Here is a 21,588-nt window from a genome sequence, read left to right on the forward strand (position 1 = left end):
TTTGTTTATGTGGATTATATCTATAAATGTTTACCATATTAGAAATTATATGAGGAATTTAAACAATATTTATTAATTCATCTAAGAATAATGGTAATAAACCAATAATGGTAATAAATAACATACTTCATGAAACATATTTCCAAAAAAAAAAAAAAGAGTAATTTTTGCTAATCTCTAATGCCTGGCAATAGAAGATACCTGGATTCTCATATTGACTACTGCATACAACTGTTGTGATATGTTATTTTGGCTGAAGTATGTGAAGAAAATCTGGTCTCACACAGATATGTTTGGAAAACGGAGGAGTATTTTAATAGCCTGTTCAATTAATTTTAGATATTCTTTGGCACCATACCAAGATTCCACATTAGTTGCATTGTGAAATTTGAAACTAATTAATTCATAGTCTTTACATTATAATTTACTTGCCAATCGTACATCTTGAATGTGTCTTTCTTTAATTTTTTTTTTAACATTTATTTTTGAGAAACAGAGTGAGACAAAGCATGAGTGGGGGAGGGGCAGAGAGAGAAGACACAGAATCCGAAGCAGTCTCCAGGCTCTGAGCAAGCGGTCAGCACAGAGCCTGATGCGGGGCTCGAACCCACGAACTGTGAGATCATGACCTGAGCTGAAGTCGGACGCTCAACCCACTGAGCCACCCAGGCGCCCCAGCAAAATTGTTTTTTTTTTAATGTTTATTTATTTATTTATTTATTTTTAACGTTTATTTATTTTTGAGACAGAGAGAGACAGAGCATGAAGGGGGGAGGGGCAGAGAGAGAGGGAGACACAGAATCGAAAGCAGGCTCCAGGCTCTGAGCCATCAGCCCAGAGCCTGACGCGGGGCTCAAACTCACGGACCGCGAGGTCGGACGCTTAACGGACTGAGCCACCCAGGCGCCCCCCCCAGCAAATTTTTTAATAAAATTTTTTAAATGTAGCAGACTAACATTTGGCATATAAAGTATCTCATAAAATTTTCTTAAAATTAGGTTTGAAAAAAGTGACGTATATTGAAAAGAAATAATGTTACAGAAAATTAATGAAAATGTATAATATGACTTGCAGGTTTTATCGTGTGTGTGTTTTTTTTAATACTGTTTGATTAAGTTATAATTTGCATTTTAAGGGCCCACTGTTGCATTTTTTTTTTTTTTTACATTTATTTATTTTTGAGAGACAGAGAGAGACAGAGCTTGAGCAGGGGAGGGGCAGAGAGCAAGGGAGACACAGAATCTGAATCAGGCTCCAGGCTCCGAGCTGTCAGCACAGAGTCGACGCGGGGCTCAAACCCACAAACCGTGAGATCAAGACCTGAGCTGAAGTCAGACGTTTAACCGACTGAGCCACCCATGCACCCCTTGCATTTTTTATTTTTATAAGTACTTTTTGATTCTACAAATTACAAGCACCACTCTATCCTAGGAATTGGCGGGGTGGGGGACACATCCAATAAAAAGCTTCTTTTAGGAAGAAAGCCCATGACTCTTTTAGAATTGTCAGATTTTGAAAAAGCCATCTAAAAAAGCCATCATCTCAGTGAATCACTGAGCTTTTTTTTCAGGACTATTGATGATTAACTGTTTGTATTAGGATGATTTTGGAAACGGTATTTTTCGCCTAACAAGAATTCCAGAAATAGATCATGCTTGAGGGTTGACCAGTACAGTGGCTCAAAAATGTCCTCAGGGACCCAGGTTCTACCACTGTGTTCGTCCAGCTGTGTGGTGTTGGTTTCATTCTAAGGCTAGTAGGAAATGTCTGCAGAATTTTTAGTATTCATATCCAGACATGATGATGTCCAGGCAAAGGGAAACTGTTTCTTCCTCTGGCTTTCTCAGAATGGAGGAAACTTTAAAGAAGCACTCTCAACTGACTCACGTCTCACTGCCCAGAATTGGGTAACACTCCTATTCCTAAAACATTCATTGGCAAGAGGAATGGGATTATTGAGGGCTGGTCATTCACCCTAGAGTTAGGGGTGGGAGTCAGGAGAACGGAAGGAATCTTCCCCTTAAGGACAGGGCTTCGTAGGAAAGGGATAGGTAGGTGTCTTTAAAAGGGAAGTGGGGTGGGAAGACTTGTTAAGAAGAAATGAAGAGGAGGGGCATCTGGGTGGTTAAGTGTCCAACTGACTCTTGATTTCCGCTCAGGTCAGGATCTCATGGTTGGGTTCCTAAGATCTAGGTCTGTGTGCACTGACAGCACAGAGCTGGCTTGGGATTCTCTCTGCCCCTCTCCCCCACTCAGTCACGTGTGCATGCTCGCTCACGCATGCACAGGCTCTCTTTCTCTCTCTCAAAATAAATAAATACGTTTTTTAAAAAAAAAGGAGGAGGAAAGTAGAAATGTATGCTAATTGGGCATCCACAAGGCCAAGGTTTCTTAAGCTTTAATATGCATACAAGTCCTTGGAGAGCCTCTTAAAATGCAGATTCTGGTTCATTAAATCTAGAGTAAAACCCAAGGAACTACATTTCTAGTCAGCTTGGTGGTGATACCTTGGCTGATGGCGATACCGGTCTCCAAGGACCCTAGTATTGAGATTCAAGACACAAAAAACTATTTGGTTTCGCTGAAGAAACATACAGGTATCTCTCACTATTCCTGTCTAATTCTTTTTGGAAACTTAATTGGATATAGAAAGCCTAAACATTTTTCCCACCCCAAATCCCTAAAAAGTTTCTCCTCCAAATATAATTGAAGCACTGAAATACTGTTTAAACACAGAAACTGAGCTAAATGTAAGAGGAAAATTTATTCATACTGCTGCACGGTAGGGAACCCTGATCTGAGTGACCTGGTTATAAGTAGTGCTCAGAGCTTTTAAAGGTACAGGAACAAAGGTGGCATTTTGCCACTTGGTACATCTGTTACTGGAGCCCTTAATCCACAAGGGTTCCTTTATTAGCAGTAAAATACTTTACTTATTTCTTTTTAATTTTTTTTAAGTTTATTTATTTTGAGAGAGAGAGAGCGTGCGAGCAGGGGAGGGGCAGAGAAAGAGGGAGACAGAGAATCCCAAGCAGGCTCCACACTGTCAGCACAGAGCCTGATGCCAGGCTTGAACTCATGAATTGTGAGATCATGACCTGAGCCAAAATCAAGAGTCGGACACTTAACTGACTGAGCCACCCAGGCACTCCTTTAACAGTAAAAGATTTGAAACACTAATCATGGCCAACAGTCTATTGCAAAAAGTATTTCTGTCTTTCAAAATTATTATTCGTGCTCGATTGACCCACTGTTTTTCAGATCCAAGAATATTTTTGTAAGGATTCTTGGTTTTTCCCCGTAAAACTAAAACATTGGACCTGGTAAGATAGAGATGTGTGCATGGCCAGCTTATCTATGCCTTTTCTGCACGCATTTCTCAATATACTTTATCACTTTCAACTTACACTCTTTGGGCTCTTCTAGGCCTCTTAGGCTCAACTAATTTCTTCATAACCTTTTCCACTTCAAATGAAGAAGACAACAGTGGCAATGCATACCACAGCTCAGAAATTGTGAGCAGGAGAGGTGCCTGGGTGGCTCAGTCAGTTAAGCATCCAACTTTGGCTCAGGTCTTGATCTCACGGCTTGTGAGTTCCCAGCCCCGCATCGGGCTCTGTGCTGACAGCTCAGCCTGGAGCCTCTTCAGATTCTGTGTCTTTCTCTCTCTCTCTCTCTCTCTCTCTCTCCACCCCTCCCTCGCTCATACTCTGTCTCTCTCTGTCTCTCAAAAATAAATAATCATTAAAAAAAATTAAAAAAAGAAATTGTGAGCAGGTAATGTGACGCCATCAGAGAACAGCTGAGGTGGGAGCACAGCATACTCTGCACCCTCTCAATTTAAACATCATGTTAAAATGGTTTATTGTTTTGATTAAAAATTTAGTGAGCTATTAGAGGAACTATTGGGCCAGAGTTCAGATAGTGAGGGATGCCTGCACAGCTAACAGTGTTAATGTTATTTACTGGTTTCAAATAAACTTGTTAACAAGTTTGTAAATTCGAACTGTAAAATATTAAGCCTGGGAAACAAAGGTTAATCAAAGAATGTAAAATCAAGTCTCCCAGTTATAGGCCAGAGAACAGTGATACAATATTAAACTTGGTTACTTACAAAATGTGGTGAAGAAAATTCTAGAAGTGGAATCAGAAGATTTTTGGCTTCTGGGTCTCATCCATGTGACCATAGACAAGCAGTTAACTGTGCCCTAGTTTCTTCATTTGTAGCATTAGGTAGTTGATGTAGGTTGCTAAGGTATATTCTAAGTTCAGAGTTCTGGGGTTCTATGAGAACTATTAGAAGGGAAGATTAGTGTGGACTAGCATTATTGAGTGTCTGGCTTTATTTACTTAGTTACTTATTTATTTTCTTATTTGTTTATTTTAGATATCTTACTTTAAAGTAGACCTTGAAAGTTTAGTAGGATTTCTAAATATTTCAGCCTCTTTTAGCTCAATTAGGTGGCTGCTTTGGGGAGACTTCCCACCCCACCCCAAGCCTGCCTTGACTATTTAAATGTTCATAAGGTGTGGTTGGAATTAAGTTCTTCGGCCTTGGTCTGTAAAGCACCGAATAGGCAGGCAGAGAGGACATTTTGAAAGTGGAGTAAACAAAAGTTTATGCGTTGGGTTATGGCATGAATCTCATGTTTGGAGAACAGTGAATAAACGCACATGACCACATTTGAAGGTATGTTTCGTACTTTATACAGGTGAAATTAGGTCAGTTTAGGAAGAATCTGCAGGGCAAAATTGACACATTTTGGAAACGTACCACCTAGATTCTATGTGAAATAATTAGATACATCATGAGAGGATGTATCCTGAGAAGAACAACTAATGTAAGAGAAAGATAGGATTAAGGCAGCATTGATGAGTGAAGAAAGTGGTTGCACTTACTGTTCAGCTGATAGCATCACCTGGGAATGAAGCAAGCACCTTACTGCAGGGGAGGGCGTGGGCCTGTTACACTCCTGGGGAAGAGGCTGCCTGTCCTGAGAGTAGCTCCTGCCCCATCCCCCCCGGGCAGCACCTCATCCCTTTACTGGCAGGCTTCAGCGAAGAAGGTTCAGATAGGTGAGTAGGAAATCTCAGACATTGTCAGCTCACTACCAAGCATTAGTACCTTTGGAGAAAAGCTAAAATCAGCCAGAGGCACCAGACTCGTAGATGAAGGACATAATACTTGAAATAGAGCTAGTGATTTTTTTGGAGAGTAGCTGCAGGACCCCACTATTTCCACTAATAAAACAAATTTGCCTTTTACCTCACTCTCCTGTCTCGTGTGCACAGTGGCTTTTCTAGGGGCTGTACTACAGTGACAGACAGCACACTACACTGAATGCAGAAGCAGACGTGAATCCAGCTGTCTTCTATTAAGGCAGGCGTTAAAATATTTGCAAGAATTAAATCTGCCATTCTCCTCGCCAATTATTGTTTTTTTTGTAAAAGAACTATTAACCTATCACTGGTTTATTATTTCCAGATAAATGAAGATCTTTAAATGTTTTTACTTTTAACTTTGAAGTTTATTTTGAGAGAGAGAATCTCAAGTAGGTTCAACACTCAGCACAGAGCCCCATGCAGGGTTCTATCTCATGCCTGTTATATCATGACCTGAGCCAAAGTCAAGAGTCGGGGCCCTCAACCGACTGAGCCACCCACACACCCTACTTTAAAATTTCTTTTAATGTTTACTTTATTTGATTGATTGAGAGAGAGCAACCGTGAGCCACAGAGGGGCAGAGAGAGAGGGAACAAATCCCAAACAGGCTCTGCATTATCAGTGCCAAGCCCGACATGGGCTTGATCCATGACCCTGGGATCATGACCTCAGCTGAAATCAAGAGTCAGACGCTTAACAGACTGAGCCACTCAGGTGCCCCCTACTTGTAATTTCTAACAGTAAATATTGATAGATGTAGCTCACATAAACATTCTTTGGGGTCCTCAATAATCTTTAGGTGTGCAAAAGGGTCCTGAGACCAAAAAACATAACTTCTATTCTAGAAGGAAGTAATTAGAATATTTGATTTGCAGTGTATTAGAGGAAAAAAAAATTAACAGTCTTTCTAAAGGGGAAACAATGGGAAAAAATAACAAAAAAAGTATTTAAAAAAAAGATGGGGCACCTATGTGGCTCAGTCAGTTAAGCATTAGACTCTTGATTTTGGCTCAAGTCATGATCTTACGGTTTGTGACGTCAGGCCCCATGTTGAGCTCTGTACTGACAGCACGGAGCCTGCTTCAGATTGTCTCCCTCTCAGTGCCCTTCCTCTGCTCACTTGCTCACTCTCTCAAAATAAATAAACTTTAAAAAAATGAAAAAGATTGTAGGAAGAGATCAAACAGTATAAGTAGGTGGTTTTAACTTACCAGAAGATGCTATCAGAATATCTTTAAGAATTTAAATCAAATCCAACCTAAAAAGACATTTTAAGTCGTAGGAAGAATGGAAAAATAAAGGCTTGAAAAAGATATGCTTAGGCAGGTATTAACAAGGAGAAAATAGAAGTATCAATCCTAACAGCATGCAAAATAGAATTCAAGAAGTGAATTTGTCCCACTAAAGGGACAAAGAAGTATTTTACATTAATAAACTGACCACAGATCTACCAAAGAGATTGATAAAAAGCAAAACAGAACTAGACCATGAAATGGACGGAGCCGTAATCGCTGTGGAAGACTGATTGATTGATTACATCATACACACAGAAAACTGCTTGCTTATGGGATAATTGTCGTCCACGTGTGTTTTGTCTGTTACACAATATTTAAAGTGATGAAATGCCAGTTACTGTTGCTACATAACCAATTAGCCCAGCACTGGGGTGTGGAGAGACTCCAGGGTAGGGTGACTTGATGGCTGGGGACTGGAATCAGCTGGGTGCTGATTTATTGATTTGTCAGCTGTCTGGGCTTGCGATGACTTAAAGACCAGACTTTGCATGGGTCCCGACTTCTTCACATATGGTGGCCTCAGTGCAGCTGGATTTCTTACTCTTAACACGGTGGCTCAGGGCTCCACGTACAGTGTTGAAGGAAACAAGGCAGTAACCTCATCCCCTTTTATGACCTAGCCTCAGAATGTGATCATGCTAGTCCTATAGCATCATTTCTTCCACATTCCTTTAGTTTAAATGGTTATAAACCTTCCCAGATTTAAGAGGGAGGGACATATACCCTCCATCCTAAGGGGAGGACTGTCAGGTAGCTTATGGACATGTTTCAAAACCTCTTTAGTCCAACATACTGCTTTACATTCCTTCAAACGTAAAAAATACATTCCTCTTTTCAAAGATCCCCCACCCCCAACCTTGACATCGAGGGTCTAAATCAGGTCTAAGTGCAGCTGAACCTCACTCGTGGGTCCTCGGTCATATCTCTTTGAGTACTGGGACAGGCTTCTGCCAGGAGAGATTAGGAAGGCGTAGTAGTTATATTTTTGAACCCCATAAGTCCTAGTTCTTCTGTATTCTGTGTTTTAACTGAAAACTGATCGGTTCTTGTTTTTAGCTCCTCTCTCTCCTTTTTTGTTATGGATACGATCAACCTTTAATAACTCTCAGCATCCTGCACGGGGATCTACTTAGCCAAATCCGCCAGTGGCGGGTATTTTTTCCATTTTCCTAGTCACCACTGGCAACAGTTTTGCTAAAATTCTGTCACTTCATCCTCTACATCAGCAGTCTCCTCCAGACCCTTCCAGCTCTGGTCTCAAAGCTAGTATTTTAGGTTTTTATTGCAGTAGTACTCCAATTACTGGTACCCAGTTTTGTGTTAGTTATTGTTGCTTTGCTAACAAAACACAAAACTTAGATGTGTAAAAGCAGCAACCTAGGATGACTCGAAAGACTAGGATCGTAATGCCTGCACGTGGCCCCTTTATGTGGTTCAATTTCCTCACAACATGGCAGCTTCAGGCTAGTCAGACACAGGGTGGCTCAGGGGCCCAAGTACAAGTATTCCAGCAAACAAGGTTGGGGGGCTATAGGGGGTGCATCTCCTCCTTTGCCTAGCCTTGAAAGTCACACTTTTGGCTATATTGTTTTGGTCCACACAGTTTCAAGCCTGCCCAGATTCAAAGGAAGGGGGTGGGAAGAATGTCACAGAATTTCTCATCTGACAAGTTCATGAAGAAGACAAATTTAGTAAATTCTGTTGTTATTCCTTGCATTGAGACCTCTCAGCTACAGGTGTTGGATTTTTTTCTTTAAACCTTTAAAAATAACTATGTTTTTAGGTTTCTTTATTTTGAAAGAGAGATTGCTCACATGCAGGGAAGGGTGGAGAGAGAGGAAGAGAGAGAATATAAAGCAGGCTCCACAACATGAGTGTGGAGCCCGATGTGGTACTCAAACTTGCGAACTGTTGAGATCATGACATGAGCCAAAGTCAGATGCTTAACCGACTGAACCACCCAGGCATCCCTAAAAAATAACTTTAAAAAGAAAATACCATTGGTTTTTTTAATAGGGATCATGAATATGCCTACAGGATGTTTTTGTTTTTGTTTTTGTTTACGTTTATTTGTTTTTCAGAGAGAGAGAGAGAGAGAGAGAGCATGTGCACGCACCCACAAGTAGGGGAGGGGCAGAGAGAGAGATCTGAAACAGGTTCCCCGCTGTCAGCAGAGCCCAATGCGGGGCTGGAACCCATGAACCGTGAGATCATGACCTGAGCTGAAGTCGGTTGCTTAACTGACTGAGCCACCCAGGTGCCCCCAGATATGTGTGTGTGTGTTTGTGTGTGTGTGTGTGTGTGTGTGTGTGTGTGTGTGTGTGTGTGTGTTTAGGAACAGATATTATATGAGTAAGGACTTATATGGCTTAGAATAAAATTTCCAGTGATAGCATCACATGTAAATTTTTAAAACTGCTGTCTGTATCTCAGCCTAGGTGAAAGCAAAGCTGATTGATACATCTAGTGACTTGTGTTAGATGACTGAGTAACTGACTCTAGCGATGATGGGCATGATATTGAAATACTGTAAAGAGTTGGAACAAAACTGTTTCATTAAAGAAAACTAGGGAAAGCAATGTTTCTTAAATATGTGAGTTTAAATATTTATATACATACTTACATAAATGTGTTCCTGAAAGTTTATTCAACTTACAAATTTTTTTAGATTTCAATTGAAAAGCAAAGGATCAAGTATTTGAGCATGCCTCATATTAAAGCATACATAGCCACTTTAGAAAAATGTACTAGTGATAACTAGCATGATTATATGAGTACTCTATATATACTTTTTCCATCATGGAGCGTTAGAGTGCTATTATTTTCAATGTATTAGATTGAACTTTATTTTACTTATTTTTTTGCTATTGCCTTATTTTACTTCTAAAAACTTTAAGATTTTTTTTTTCAATTTTATTTAATTTGAGAAAGAGACAGCACGAGTGGGGAAAGGGCAGAGAGAGGGAAAGAGAGAATCCCAAGCAGGCTCCACACTGCCTGTGCAGAGCCTGATGTCAAGCTCAAATTTACGAAATTGCGAGATCATGACCTGAGCCGAAATCAAGAGTCGGATGCCTAACTGACTGAGCCACCCAGGTGCCCCCTAAAAACTTTTTTTTTTAAATGCCATTCAGAAAATAGCTTTTAATTCCCTTTAAGATTTAATTTTAAAAGCTTTCATATGTGGGAGAATTAATCTAGAAACCTTATTAAATTCTACAAAACGTGCATTTCTTGGAAGGAAGATAATTATGAACAGCGCATCTATATCTTTCTAAATGTGTTCTTCGGGTTTTACATTAACTTGGTATGATTTTCAACAAATTACCAACCTTTAATTCCCTCATTTATTTTGTATCAGAAAGCCACTGTTAATCTTTTTTTTTTTTTTTTTTTTAAAGTTTCTGTAATCTTTGGTAGTCTTTGGTTTAAACATGGGGGGGTAGACTTCTGGTTCTTTTGACCATGTTCAAATGATTTGACTTTTCTGCACCAGTCCCATTTATTTATTTATTTATTTTTTAATGTTTATTTATTATTGAGAGACAGAGAGACACAGAGAGTGAAAGGGGAGGGGTAGGGAGAGGTAGAATCCGAAGCAGGCTCCAGGCTCTGAGCTGACAGCACAGAGCCCGACGCGGGGCTTGAACTCACACCCAGGTGCCCCTACCAGTCACATTTTAAAATGGGGATTAAAAAATGTCTCTGTGGATTTAACAGTGTATTTAACAGTGTAAAATGCTGAGGAAGTTAAAGAATTAAAGGTACTCAAGTAAAAACAAATAACAGCTACTTTAAAAAAATATTGTAAAAAACAAATCACATGTTCCAGTCAGTTAATCTGATACAGTGTACTCATTGGTAGTGCAGAGTTAAGTTGAAACATTTAGCAAGCTTAGTATTTTTAGAAACTTTTAACAAGTGTTTCGTAATAATTGTCACTTACTGAAAATTGGTGAAATTTAAGAATTAAGCATGTTGGTAAAATTTCATTTGATAACAATAGTATGCAAAATATTTTTATTGGTTAAAAACTCCTTTTATATAATGTATTCATTTTGACTTATGTTTAATTAGGAATAAAATGTTTGATTTTTACTGTAGAAGTATTTGTTTTAATGTCAATATTAAGACCATAAAGTATTTTCAGATTAAGTTGAAAGTTTCAGAATATTCTGGGTTTGTTTTTTGCCAGTTGTTAGCCATTGTTTCCATCAGTCATTGCTGAGGACTTTATTTATTTATTTATTTATTTATTTATTTATTTCTAAGATTATTTGCTTATTTGAATAATCTCTGCACCCAATGTGGTGCTTCATCTCATGACCCCAAGATCAAGAGTCGCATCCTCTCTACATGTTGAGCCAGCCAGGCACCCCGAGAACATTTTATTTTCTAAGTATGCCCTCGAACTCACAAACTGTCTCAATTGAAGTATTGTATTACATTTGTGTATTTGGTGCACTCAACCAGAGGTTTCTAACCTCCCCCAGCTACTAGGCTGCCTTAGGGAGACGTCTACATTTCTTATTAAAATATTTTTACGGTTGAATGTATAGTTTTTACTCCCAAAGAACCCAACCAAATGTGAAACTCTAGGCTGCCTCTGATTTTTTTTCTACATAGTTGTAGTATGGATGTCATTATTTCATACGTGCCTTTTCATGACACTAACATAGTCTCCGTTTCTAAGAGTTGAAGTGTCAGTTTGTGCCGTCACGTTGCCATGTGCCTTGTTCAGTCATCTTTCCTTGTCTTGTTCGCTTCTCTAGCTTTTCTGCAATTAGATAAAAAAGGACCGCAAAGACACCACTTTGATCAGCCTTCAGTAGCACCAAGGAAAAACTACTCTTTCACAAGAGAGGAGGTGAGACAGATTGATAGGGAAAATCAGAGGCTTTTGAAAGAACTCTCAAGACAGGCTGAAAAATCAGGAAGCAGAAGTACGATTCCTAGAAGATCGATTGTTCATCCCCCTAAGTTATATCACAGTGCCCTCAACAGGCAGAGGGAACAACAAAGGATTGAAAGAGAAAATTTGGTAAGTAACTAAAATTTTTTAGTCATCAAAGAAAATAAATGGTAATGATTTATAAGGCCAACTGACAGGAAATCAGATACACCCACATTTTCATAATTATATAAAAGTAAGTATGGATGTGTATGGTGTGAAATACATAATGAGCCACGAGCTGGAAAGTACAGTAGGTGTTTTTTGTTGGGTTTTTTTTTGGTCATCAAGCTAGATTTTGAGGGAACGTTAGATGAAATTACTGAAAGCTTGTATTATTTGGCCAGGTGTGTTAAATCTCTGCAGTAGTGTAGGAAATGGCATTCCAGGAGTCAGATACACATATCTTTTGTGAAGTATTCAGTCACTAGCCAAATCTGTTTTACTTTATTGTATCCTTGAAGGCCGAAACAATTTACATATTATTTATTTTAAAGGATGAATACATCTCAGAGAGGTCAAATTTTGGTGATCTGCTCCTTGAATTAAGAATCAGATATTAAGAATCAGATAACTAAACTGTGATGTTCCAAGGAATATAGGGACTGTTGAAAATCTTCACATTAAAAACTATTACTCATATCATTTTCTTCATAAAACTCCATTCATAACAATTGTTGGTGTTTACTGGGCTCTGACCTAAATGCCGGGCATTGCTCTAAGTGTCTCCAAATATAAGCTTATTGAATCCTAACAGTAATCTTTCAGGTAGGTACTGTTTTTATCCACATTTTACTGATGACATGACAGAGATCTAAAGGGATTAAATAATTAGCCCAGGGACACAGGGCTGGTGAGTAAATGGCTGAGCCAAGATTTTAAATACAGGTAGTGTCTTAAACCAAAATTAGACCCTAATGGGCACATAAATTCAGAGCTAAGATAATTGATAAAGCTATTATTAAAATTATTAAAACGGTTTCCAGAATTCATCCTCATTGTATTTCGTCACCCATACGGTTCTGTTTGACCATGTGCTTACCTGAACTTGTACTAACACTTGTAGAAATTTTTACTGTTGTCCCTAATCTCAAGAGCTGGGGAGCTGGGATGGTGTATTTACAAAAACCAGTAACCCTTACGGGCATGTGGCAACAGGTAGGTGGCAGCAGAGCAAGCTGAATGAGGCTGTGGGCAGTGAGCTACACGCCAACTCTGTGCACGTGACCGTGGCAATTGTTTAAGATTCGTCCCTGACTTAGGAAGATTTGAAATTATGTCCTGAACATTTGGGTTTGCCTTTTTTGTTTATTTTGACTCTCCTGCATGACTCTGGAGCCTCTTTCGCAAGTAGTTCATAGCGTATCCTGTTTTACAAAGTTTAGGTCATTTCATCCTCACGGCACCCTAATGACATAGTTACTGTTGTTGTGGAGGAGCAAATGAGACTCTGATTGGGACATTGGGATTATTCAAGGTCAGGCAGGTAGCAGAATCATATGCGAGTTACCTAGCTTTGGGGTTACTTTTTTTTTTTTTTTTTTTAACAGCTTTTTGAGATACAATGCGTATACCATAATCATTTAGGGTACAATTCAATGGGTTCTGGTGTCTTACTAATTTTTTTAAGTTGTAGTAAAACAGATATAATACAAAATGTGCCATTTTAACTCATTTTTGTGGTCAGTTCGGTGGCACTTTCACTGTTGCCAAAACTTTTATTGTCATCCATATAGAAGCCCTGTACCTATTAATAACCCTCTTTTCCCCCTTCCCCTCAAGTAACCTCTAATCTACTTTCTGTCTCTCTGTATTTGCCTAATCTGCGTTTCATGTAAATGGAATAAGACAGTATTCATGGTTTTGTGTCTGGCTTATTTCACTCAGAATAATGTTTTTAAGGTCCATCCATGTTGTAGCACGTGCCAGAGCTTCATTCCTTTTTCTGGCTGAATAATATTCCATTATATGTGTGCACCGCAGTTTGAATATCCGTTCACATGTTGATGGACACTTGGGTTATTTCCTCCTTTTGGCTGTTTGTGAGTAATTTGTAGAGAATACTGATATATAAATGTCTGTTCTAGTCTCTGCGTTCAGTTCCTTTGAGCGTCTACCTAAGAGTGGAATTGCTGGATCATATGGCGGTTCTGTGTTTATCGTTTTGCAGAACCCGGGTTTACTTTTGAACAGTTGAAACCATTCGTGTGAGTGACAATTCCGTGTATGACCAGGATGAAAACTATCAGCAGCCTCTTTTTACAGCTTCAGTCATCCCTGAAATCAGTTGTACATTACAGCTATTTTAATAAACAGTGGAAAATTACCAGTTTTACTCTTTTTACATACACTTAGTAGTTTGTATATGTGAGCAATATTTTTGTCCCATTTGATAGTAAGATCTTATTAGTATACTTGAGAACAGTAGAAATAAAATGTGGGCCACATGAATCGTTCAAAATTTTCTAGTAGTCATATTAAGAAGGTCAAAAGAAACAGATGAGATGCTGATAAACTATTTTATTTACTGAGTAAATTCAAAATACTGCATTTTAAAGTATGTAACCAATGTAAAAAAAATTAATGATGAGATTTTTTTTTCTTTTTTGTGTACCAAGTCTTTGAAATCTGTTGTACATTTTCCATTGAGTGCTCATCTCAGTCTGGACTGGCCATATTTCAAATGCTGTGTAGCCTCACAGTGGTTAGTGGCCTTGGGCATTTAGCTCTAAATCAAATACTAATTCATGCAGAAGTGAAAAAAGTAACTTCAAGCTGAATAGGAAAATAAACAATTTATTATAAAATATCATTTATTATGTTATTGTTTGGAGAGTTTATCATCTGCATTTATGTTTAACACTTCATTCTCTAAACCAAAACAAAACTTTTCTTGACTGTTTCTACAGTTATTCCTCATAATGACTTTATTTTTTCTTTTTTTAAAAAAAATTCTAGAGGTACCTGGATGGCTCCGTCGGTTAAGCATCCGACTCTTGGTTTCAGCTCAGGTCATGATCTTGTGATTTCATGAGTTCAAGCCCCATATAAGTCTTTGTGCTGGCAGCACGGAGCCTGCTTGGGATTCTCTGTGCTCCTCCCTCACTCATGCTGTCTCTGTCTCTCTAAATAAAAAAATAAACTTAAAATTTTTTTCTTAATTCTATTATAAATTTCTATTAGAAGTATGTCAAATTTATGTTTTAGTTGGAGAGTGTTTGGCGGTCTTAAAATATTATCTTCTTATGGTATGTCTTTCCATTTATTCAAGCTTTCTCATATTCTACCTTAGTAAATTAAAAAAAAAAAATTTATGTTTATTTTTGAGAGAGAATGTGAGCAGGGGAGGGGCAGAGAGAGAGGGAGACACAGAATCTGAAGCAGGCTCCAGGCTCGTCAGCAGTGAGCCTGATGCGGGGCTTGAATTCATAGACCATGAGATCATGACTTGAGCTGAAGTCAGATGCTTAACCGACTGAGCTCCTCAGGTGCCCCTTCCTTAGTAACGTTTTGTGGTTTTCTTCAGAACTATGTATTTCTGTGCTTTTGTACATGAAATTTTAATTTTTTTTTTGTTGGTTATTTATTTTTTGAGAAAGCAAGGGAGCAGGGGAGGGGCAGAGAGAGAGAATCCCAAGCAGGCTCCACACTGTCAATGCAGAGCCCGATGTGGCGCGTCAAACTCAGGAACCGTGAGATCATGACCTGAGTCAAAATCAAGAGTCTTAACCGACTGAGCCACCCAGGAGACCCTGTGCATGAAATTTTTTATTACATTTTCTGTTTGCTCTTGTAAACTGTTAATTTTTGCATATGTATTTTATAATCTGCCACCTTCCAAATGCTTCTTTAGATCTGTATTAGCTCTAATAGTTCCTCTGTGTGAGCTGGTATATTTTTTAATCTGTTTGCTAGCCTGTTCATAATCAAAATACACGCATGCATACACACGTGTACACACCCACGCACATTTGTGGTTATTTCTGTGTCAGATGTAGTGCACAGGCAGGGTCCGTTACCTCTAAATGTTTATGATTTGTATTTCCTTCATTCCTGTATCTCCAGTGACAGAGACCAATCAGACGGCCAACAGGCATGATGACTGAAGAGTTCTGTTCCAGTACTTTAGCTTGCTGGTAGTCCAGAGGCTGTTTAGAGTGACACAATCCAAAACAAAGAAATAGTGCTGTGCTGAGTGGGTAGAACAGGAAGGCAAAGATCCTGTATAAAATCGAGTCCTGTGCTTCAGAGTTAAAAGCATACTGTTAATCTTTCAGGTGAAGTTCACAATTTTCATTATGTTTCAGGAGGCAAATATTACCTTTCCTTCTCATTCAAAAAGGAAACAAATAAAAGGAATAATAAAGAAAAAGTAATTTTATCTAGTAGAGGGCATGCTTGCTACCCTACATAGACTCGATTAAAATTTGTGAATTTCCAAAAATGGGTCTCATTTTTAAATTCGTGAATTTTGAAATACTCTCATTAAGCCATATTTCCTTAATTCATTTGAATATAATATGAATCCTATTTTTATGAAAGAGTACCACAATAATCTTAGCAGAAGGAGAGGGTGATCAGGTGAGTAAGGGTATTTGTATTTCGCTTTGCTGTCTAAAAGAAATGAGATTATTTCATTTTTTTTCTTAACACTTATTAATTATTAAGAGACAGAGAGAGACAGACCGCGAGCAGGGGAGGGGCAGAGAGAGAGAGAGAGAGAGAGAGAGAGAGAGAGAGAGACACAGAATCTGAAGCAGACTCCAGGCTCTGAGATGTTAGCACAGAGCCCCATGTGGGGCTTGAACTCATGAACCATGAGATCACTGAGCCACCCAGGCACCTGGAGATTATTTCATTATTTAAATGTATGTCAGTTGCCTTCTTTGTATGTGAAAGAAGAGGATGAGGGGAGGTGAGTATTTGAAGCAAGATTAGGGAAGAATTGTTTTTCTTTTTTTTAACTTTCTGAGAATACACACACACATACATATATATGTAATTAGTTTTAAATCCAGAGAAAGTAGGCAGTAAAGTAGAACATAATCTTTCCATTCAGGAATTCTTCTGTTAAAATATTTTTTTTTGTTAAAATATTTTTAAAATAAAAGTAATGCATATACAAATTCAGAAAATGCAGGTCATTCTTAAAAACATTAAATGAAAGGTAGAATCCTCCTTCCATCTTCTGTTCTTTGCTAGTCCAGAGGAGGAATTTTATTTTATTTTATTTTATTTTATTTTATTTTATTTTATTTTATTTTATTTTATTTTATTTTTTAATTTTTTTTCTTTTTTTTTTTTTAACATTTATTTATTTTTGAGACAGAGACAGAGCATGAACGGGGGAGGGTCAGAGAGAGAGGGAGACACAGAATCGGAAACAGGCTCCAGGCTCTGAGCGGTCAGCACAGAGCCCGACGTGGGGCTCGAACTCATGGGCCACGAGATAATGACCTGAGCCGAAGTTGGCCACTCAACTGACTGAGCCACCCAGGCGCCCCAGAGGAGGAATTTTAGACCTCTTAGATAGAATGTGAAAACTATCAAGCGGAGAGTGATACGTTGTCACAAAGATGAAGATTTATGGTAAAGCTCATATAGGGGCGCCTGGGTGGCTCAGTTGGTTGAGTGTCCGACTTCGGCTCATGGTCATGATCTCATGATCTCAAAGATCTCGTCATCTTCGATCAGGTCGTGATCTCATGGTCTGTGAGTTCAAGCCCTGCGTCGGGCTCTGTGCGGACAGCTCGGAGCCCGGAGCCTGTTTCAGATTCTGTGCCTCCCTCTCTCTCTGCCCCTCCCCCACTCATGCTCTGTCTCTCTCTCCATCAAAAATTAACATTAAAAAAATTTTTTGTGGTAAAGCTCATACCTAGTGTAAGAATTCAAGTGTGATTTGTAAGATCTTGAAATAATTTATAGTTCACTCTGTCTGATTTTCTTCCTTCTCTGGTTATTGTCTGTGTCTCCTATCATACAAGAAAGAAAGCTAATGATAACTAAGGGTGGCTTCAGTTACAGAAAAATATGAAGAACAATCCTGGTTTTCCCTGACTGTAGGATGCTTGTTACTCTTTAATGTCCTTCGGGGTCTTCGCTTTATCACTTTAGAAACAATGAAGCACCTCCCCTCTGCTGACAACTGCAGAAATCATTAACACATTAGTCATTCATTTGTTTTAACTTTTCTGTTTCCAGAGATGGACAGGATTCAGGTTGGGTTAGTTTTCCTTCCAAAAAGAATACTTCCTAAATAGAAAAACAAATATTTGGGTGGGATTCTTTATTAGAATTTGATTCGAGTAGCAGATTCTAAGATTGAAAATACTAAGAATTTGTAAACCACAAATTGGAATGTAAGTAACCATTCTTATCATTTCTCAATTCATGAAACATATTTATTTAATGTCTGCTGTGATCTATGTAAGACACTGAAGGAATATAAAAATGTCTATAAAATACTGTCCTGTCATATAATATATAACATAGCTAGGAAGGTAATACTAGTGTATGTCAAAAAACTAGAAAATAATACAAAGCAATATGAATGGTAGCATTCATGTTTGATAACTCTGTACCAAATGCCAGGGACTGCTGTGAGCATTCTATATGCATTATCTCAATTACTGCTTAAAACTGACTCTTGGAGATTATTTCATTAATACCCACATCAAGTCATACGGTCATATAATCATTGGAAGAGCCAGGATTTAAATGCACGTCTTTCTGACTAGATAGCTTACATTTTTGTTCACTCTGATGCAAATGTTAAAATATTTTGAACTGTCATTTTTTTAAGTTTTACCCAGAAGTACTAAATTATTCACTAGATTAAAATGTATCTACTTTTGATTTTACACTTTATACAGTAATCAGTACTTCATATTTTGATAGTTTCTATAAGCAAGAGCTGTTTCTAGTAGAAATCATCCCTTTAACTTCTGCTTAACTTATTCGTGACATACAAATGATATAGTTCCATGTAATTTAGATAGCTGATCTCTCTCTCGTTTTCCAAAGTTTCTGCCTGTAAACTTGATAAGTGACATATCAGGACAACAAAATGAGCTTATTCTTTGCCTTATTGTCAAATTAGTTTCAGAATTGATTTTGATCATATTACTTTATATGTTTTATATCTGATGAATAAGCGTCGCAGTTTTCTTAAAATTTAAAAAAGAAAAACCTACATCTAGCCAAATAAACAAATTTAGGAAATTAGTTTATCCAAAAAATAGTGAGGCTTCTACTAGCAAAAAAGCAAAATTAGTAGTTAACTGAAAATAAATTTTCTGTCCTGTTCCCCCCACAGCTCAGAGGGTAGTTAATAGGATAATCAGATGACATGGCAAACGATGCCCTGCCTAGCAGAGTACATGGTGTGATACGTAGGAAGTTTCTTACTCACTTATAAATGTATCACTCGGGCATGCAGGAGTATTCTCTTCTTATGCAAACTATAAATGACAGGGCAATATTTTATATTTTTTCTTCTCTTCCTTCCAGTGTCTTACATAACTCAGAGCAGTTACAAACTGTAGGTAGAAAAGGTATAATCCTAGGAGGTTTTGCCCTTAAAATATACACCCTCACTATGTACAGTGAGAAAAAGACCACATGTGGTCTTGTGATGGCAAGACCATAGACTTTACAGACGGAACCATGTTTAAATTGTAAGTCTGGGCTCAGCAGAGAAAACCGTTAACTCTAGTGGAGTCTGGCTTCCTGAGGGAGTTAGGTGTGCTCTAGCCTTAGAAGGTAAAAACTGAGAAAGGCCATTTCATGCCAAAAAGAGCTGGCAGGCCGAGATCTCTCATTTGGTCGGTGTCCTGCTTCATGTGCTCTAGATCGCTGCCGTTTGTCTCCAGGTTCCATGTATTTCTGTAACACCTTCCTTCTCCCTTTTCTAAACAGCTCTCTGGAGTATTTTGACTTGTTCTACTACCATCTATCACTTCTCTGGAATTACTCAGAACGCCAGTCAGAATAGAAGGGTGAGGGTGAAACTGATGAGAGCAAACACAAAGTTGAGAAAAAGTTCTGGATATGGTTGGTGGTCATGGTTCACGGTGATGTGAATATACTAAATGCCACTGAACTGTAAGCTTAAAATGGTAAATTGGTAAAATGGTAAAAATGGTAAATTTTATGTATTCTTTGCCATAATAAAAAGAAAACAACGTTGAGGCAGAAGGAAAAACAAGGTGTGCAGAAAAAAATTTGTCCTGTGACTGAATTCAAGAGGCTGGTTTTTTAATGGCAATCTGAGTGCTGAACAAGCATTCTCTTTTCAAATAAAGATCAACTTGCTACAGAAATAGTTTAACTCGATAAAGAGATAATAAAACAATCATAGATCAATTCCTTGATCCATTTGGTCTGCTCAGATATTCCCTTCTCTACGATACCTTTGAAAATGAAACAAACTTTCTACCTTTTAATATATGAGGAAAGAAAATAAAATTAGGAATGTTTACACATTAGATTCTGTTACGGAATCATATTAAAATACAATGTTACTGGATATTATGTTGCCTTGGCTAGTTGGTTTATATATCTATTTAAAAGTTATAGTAGATGATTTTCAAACTTAAGAGTAAAAACTTTTTTCTTCCAAACTAGATTTTATGCAGAATATTTAGTATATGAAACAGGCAACATGGAGAGCACAGATGGACCGGTAGAAACTGGGAGCGGGAGACCTGAGAGGCCACCCCCTTGGCCTCTCCTCAGTGTCCAGTTGGGGCACAACTGGAAAGTAAACAGCTAGAAAGCCAGTGCTCTAAAGTCATATATAGAATTGATAGTAGCTTAGATAGGTTTGTGGTGATGTCTAGGTTGAACGAACACACTGGGCTTTTAGCATTTTGCCCATTCTCAGAGAAAATCACATTTCATGCATTTCCATTTATAGCACCTTTCCAAACATTGTAACCTGACATAAAAGAGAGATGTGCCTGTGATCCGTTGTTAAAACCGTACTGGTTTTATAGGATAGATAAAACCCTTGGATTTTCCTAAAAAAATTTTTTTAATGTTTATTTATTTTGGAGAGAGAGAGAGAGAGAGAGAGAGCAGAACATGAGCAGGGGAGGGGTTAGAGAGAGAGGGAGACACGGAATCCAAAGCAGGCTCCAGGCTCTGAGCTGTCAGCACAGAGCCTGATGCGGGGCTCGAACTCATGAACTGTGAGATCATGACCTGAGCTGACGTCAGAGGCTTAACCAACTGAGCCACCCAGGTGCCCCAAACCCTTAGATTTTCCTGAAAGTATATTATTTGAAATATTTTTTCACGTAGCATCTCAAAAGTGATTTTAAAATCTTTATTTCATAAATTTCTATTAAGTATTTACCGATTTAACACTAATTTGAAGAGATATCTGTACCCCTATATTTATTGCAGCATTATTTACAATAGCCAAACTATGGAAGCAGCTTAAGGGTCCATCAGTAGATGAATGGATAAGAAAGGCGTGGTATATATACAATGGAATATTACTTAACCATTAAAAATAATGAAATATTACCATTTGTAACGTGGATAGAGCTAGGGAGTATTATGCTGAGTGTGTCAGATAAAGACAAATACCATATGGTTTCATTTCCATGTGGGATTTAAGAAACCAAACAAAGGGGGGGAAAAAGAGACAAAAAAGCAGACTCTTAACTATAGAGAACAAACTGATGGTTGCCAGAGGGGAGGTGGGGGGACAGGTGAAATAGGTGAAGGGGATTAACAGTACGTTTATCATAATGAGCACCAAATAACAGAATTGGTGAATCACTATATTCTACACCTGAAACTAATACAACACTTTATGTTAACTGTGCTGGAATTAAATATTTTAAAGTGCCTTTTTAAAAACTTACTGCTGTTGTGTTCCTGAGTTATTGCTATCACTTACTTCTATCTAACGTTGACTTTTGAATTGTCTTTAAATGAAGGCTTTATTGAAAAGACTTGAATCTGTGAAACCAACAGTTGGTATGAAACGCTCTGAACAACTGATGGACTATCATCGCAATATGGGTTATCTCAGCTCATCGCCACCCACCAGACGAGTGAGATCAACTCTTGGCCAGTATAGCCCGTTAAGTAAGCATGCTCAGAATTATTTTGTTCTTGTGTGTGTATTTTATCCTTTTTAAAAAATATAACTTATGTTCTTGGAT

General features: G+C 38.2%; 1 protein-coding gene across 1 annotated transcript in view; it reads left to right on the forward strand.

The window, feature by feature from the left end:
* Positions 1 to 21,588, forward strand: part of CFAP97 (cilia and flagella associated protein 97) — a 40,481-nt gene that overhangs the window by 15,591 nt on the left and 3,302 nt on the right. Inside the window, exons 3-4 of the mRNA XM_047091826.1 lie at positions 11,232 to 11,500; positions 21,361 to 21,511. Coding sequence (XP_046947782.1) covers positions 11,232 to 11,500; positions 21,361 to 21,511 — 420 coding nt within the window. The remainder of the gene's footprint in view (positions 1 to 11,231; positions 11,501 to 21,360; positions 21,512 to 21,588) is intronic.

Source organism: Lynx rufus, unplaced genomic scaffold (genome assembly GCF_022079265.1).
Source record: "Lynx rufus isolate CCGP_SWC_20201006 ecotype Redwood Valley unplaced genomic scaffold, mLynRuf1.p SCAF_3, whole genome shotgun sequence".
Classification (NCBI taxonomy): Eukaryota; Metazoa; Chordata; class Mammalia; order Carnivora; family Felidae; genus Lynx; species Lynx rufus.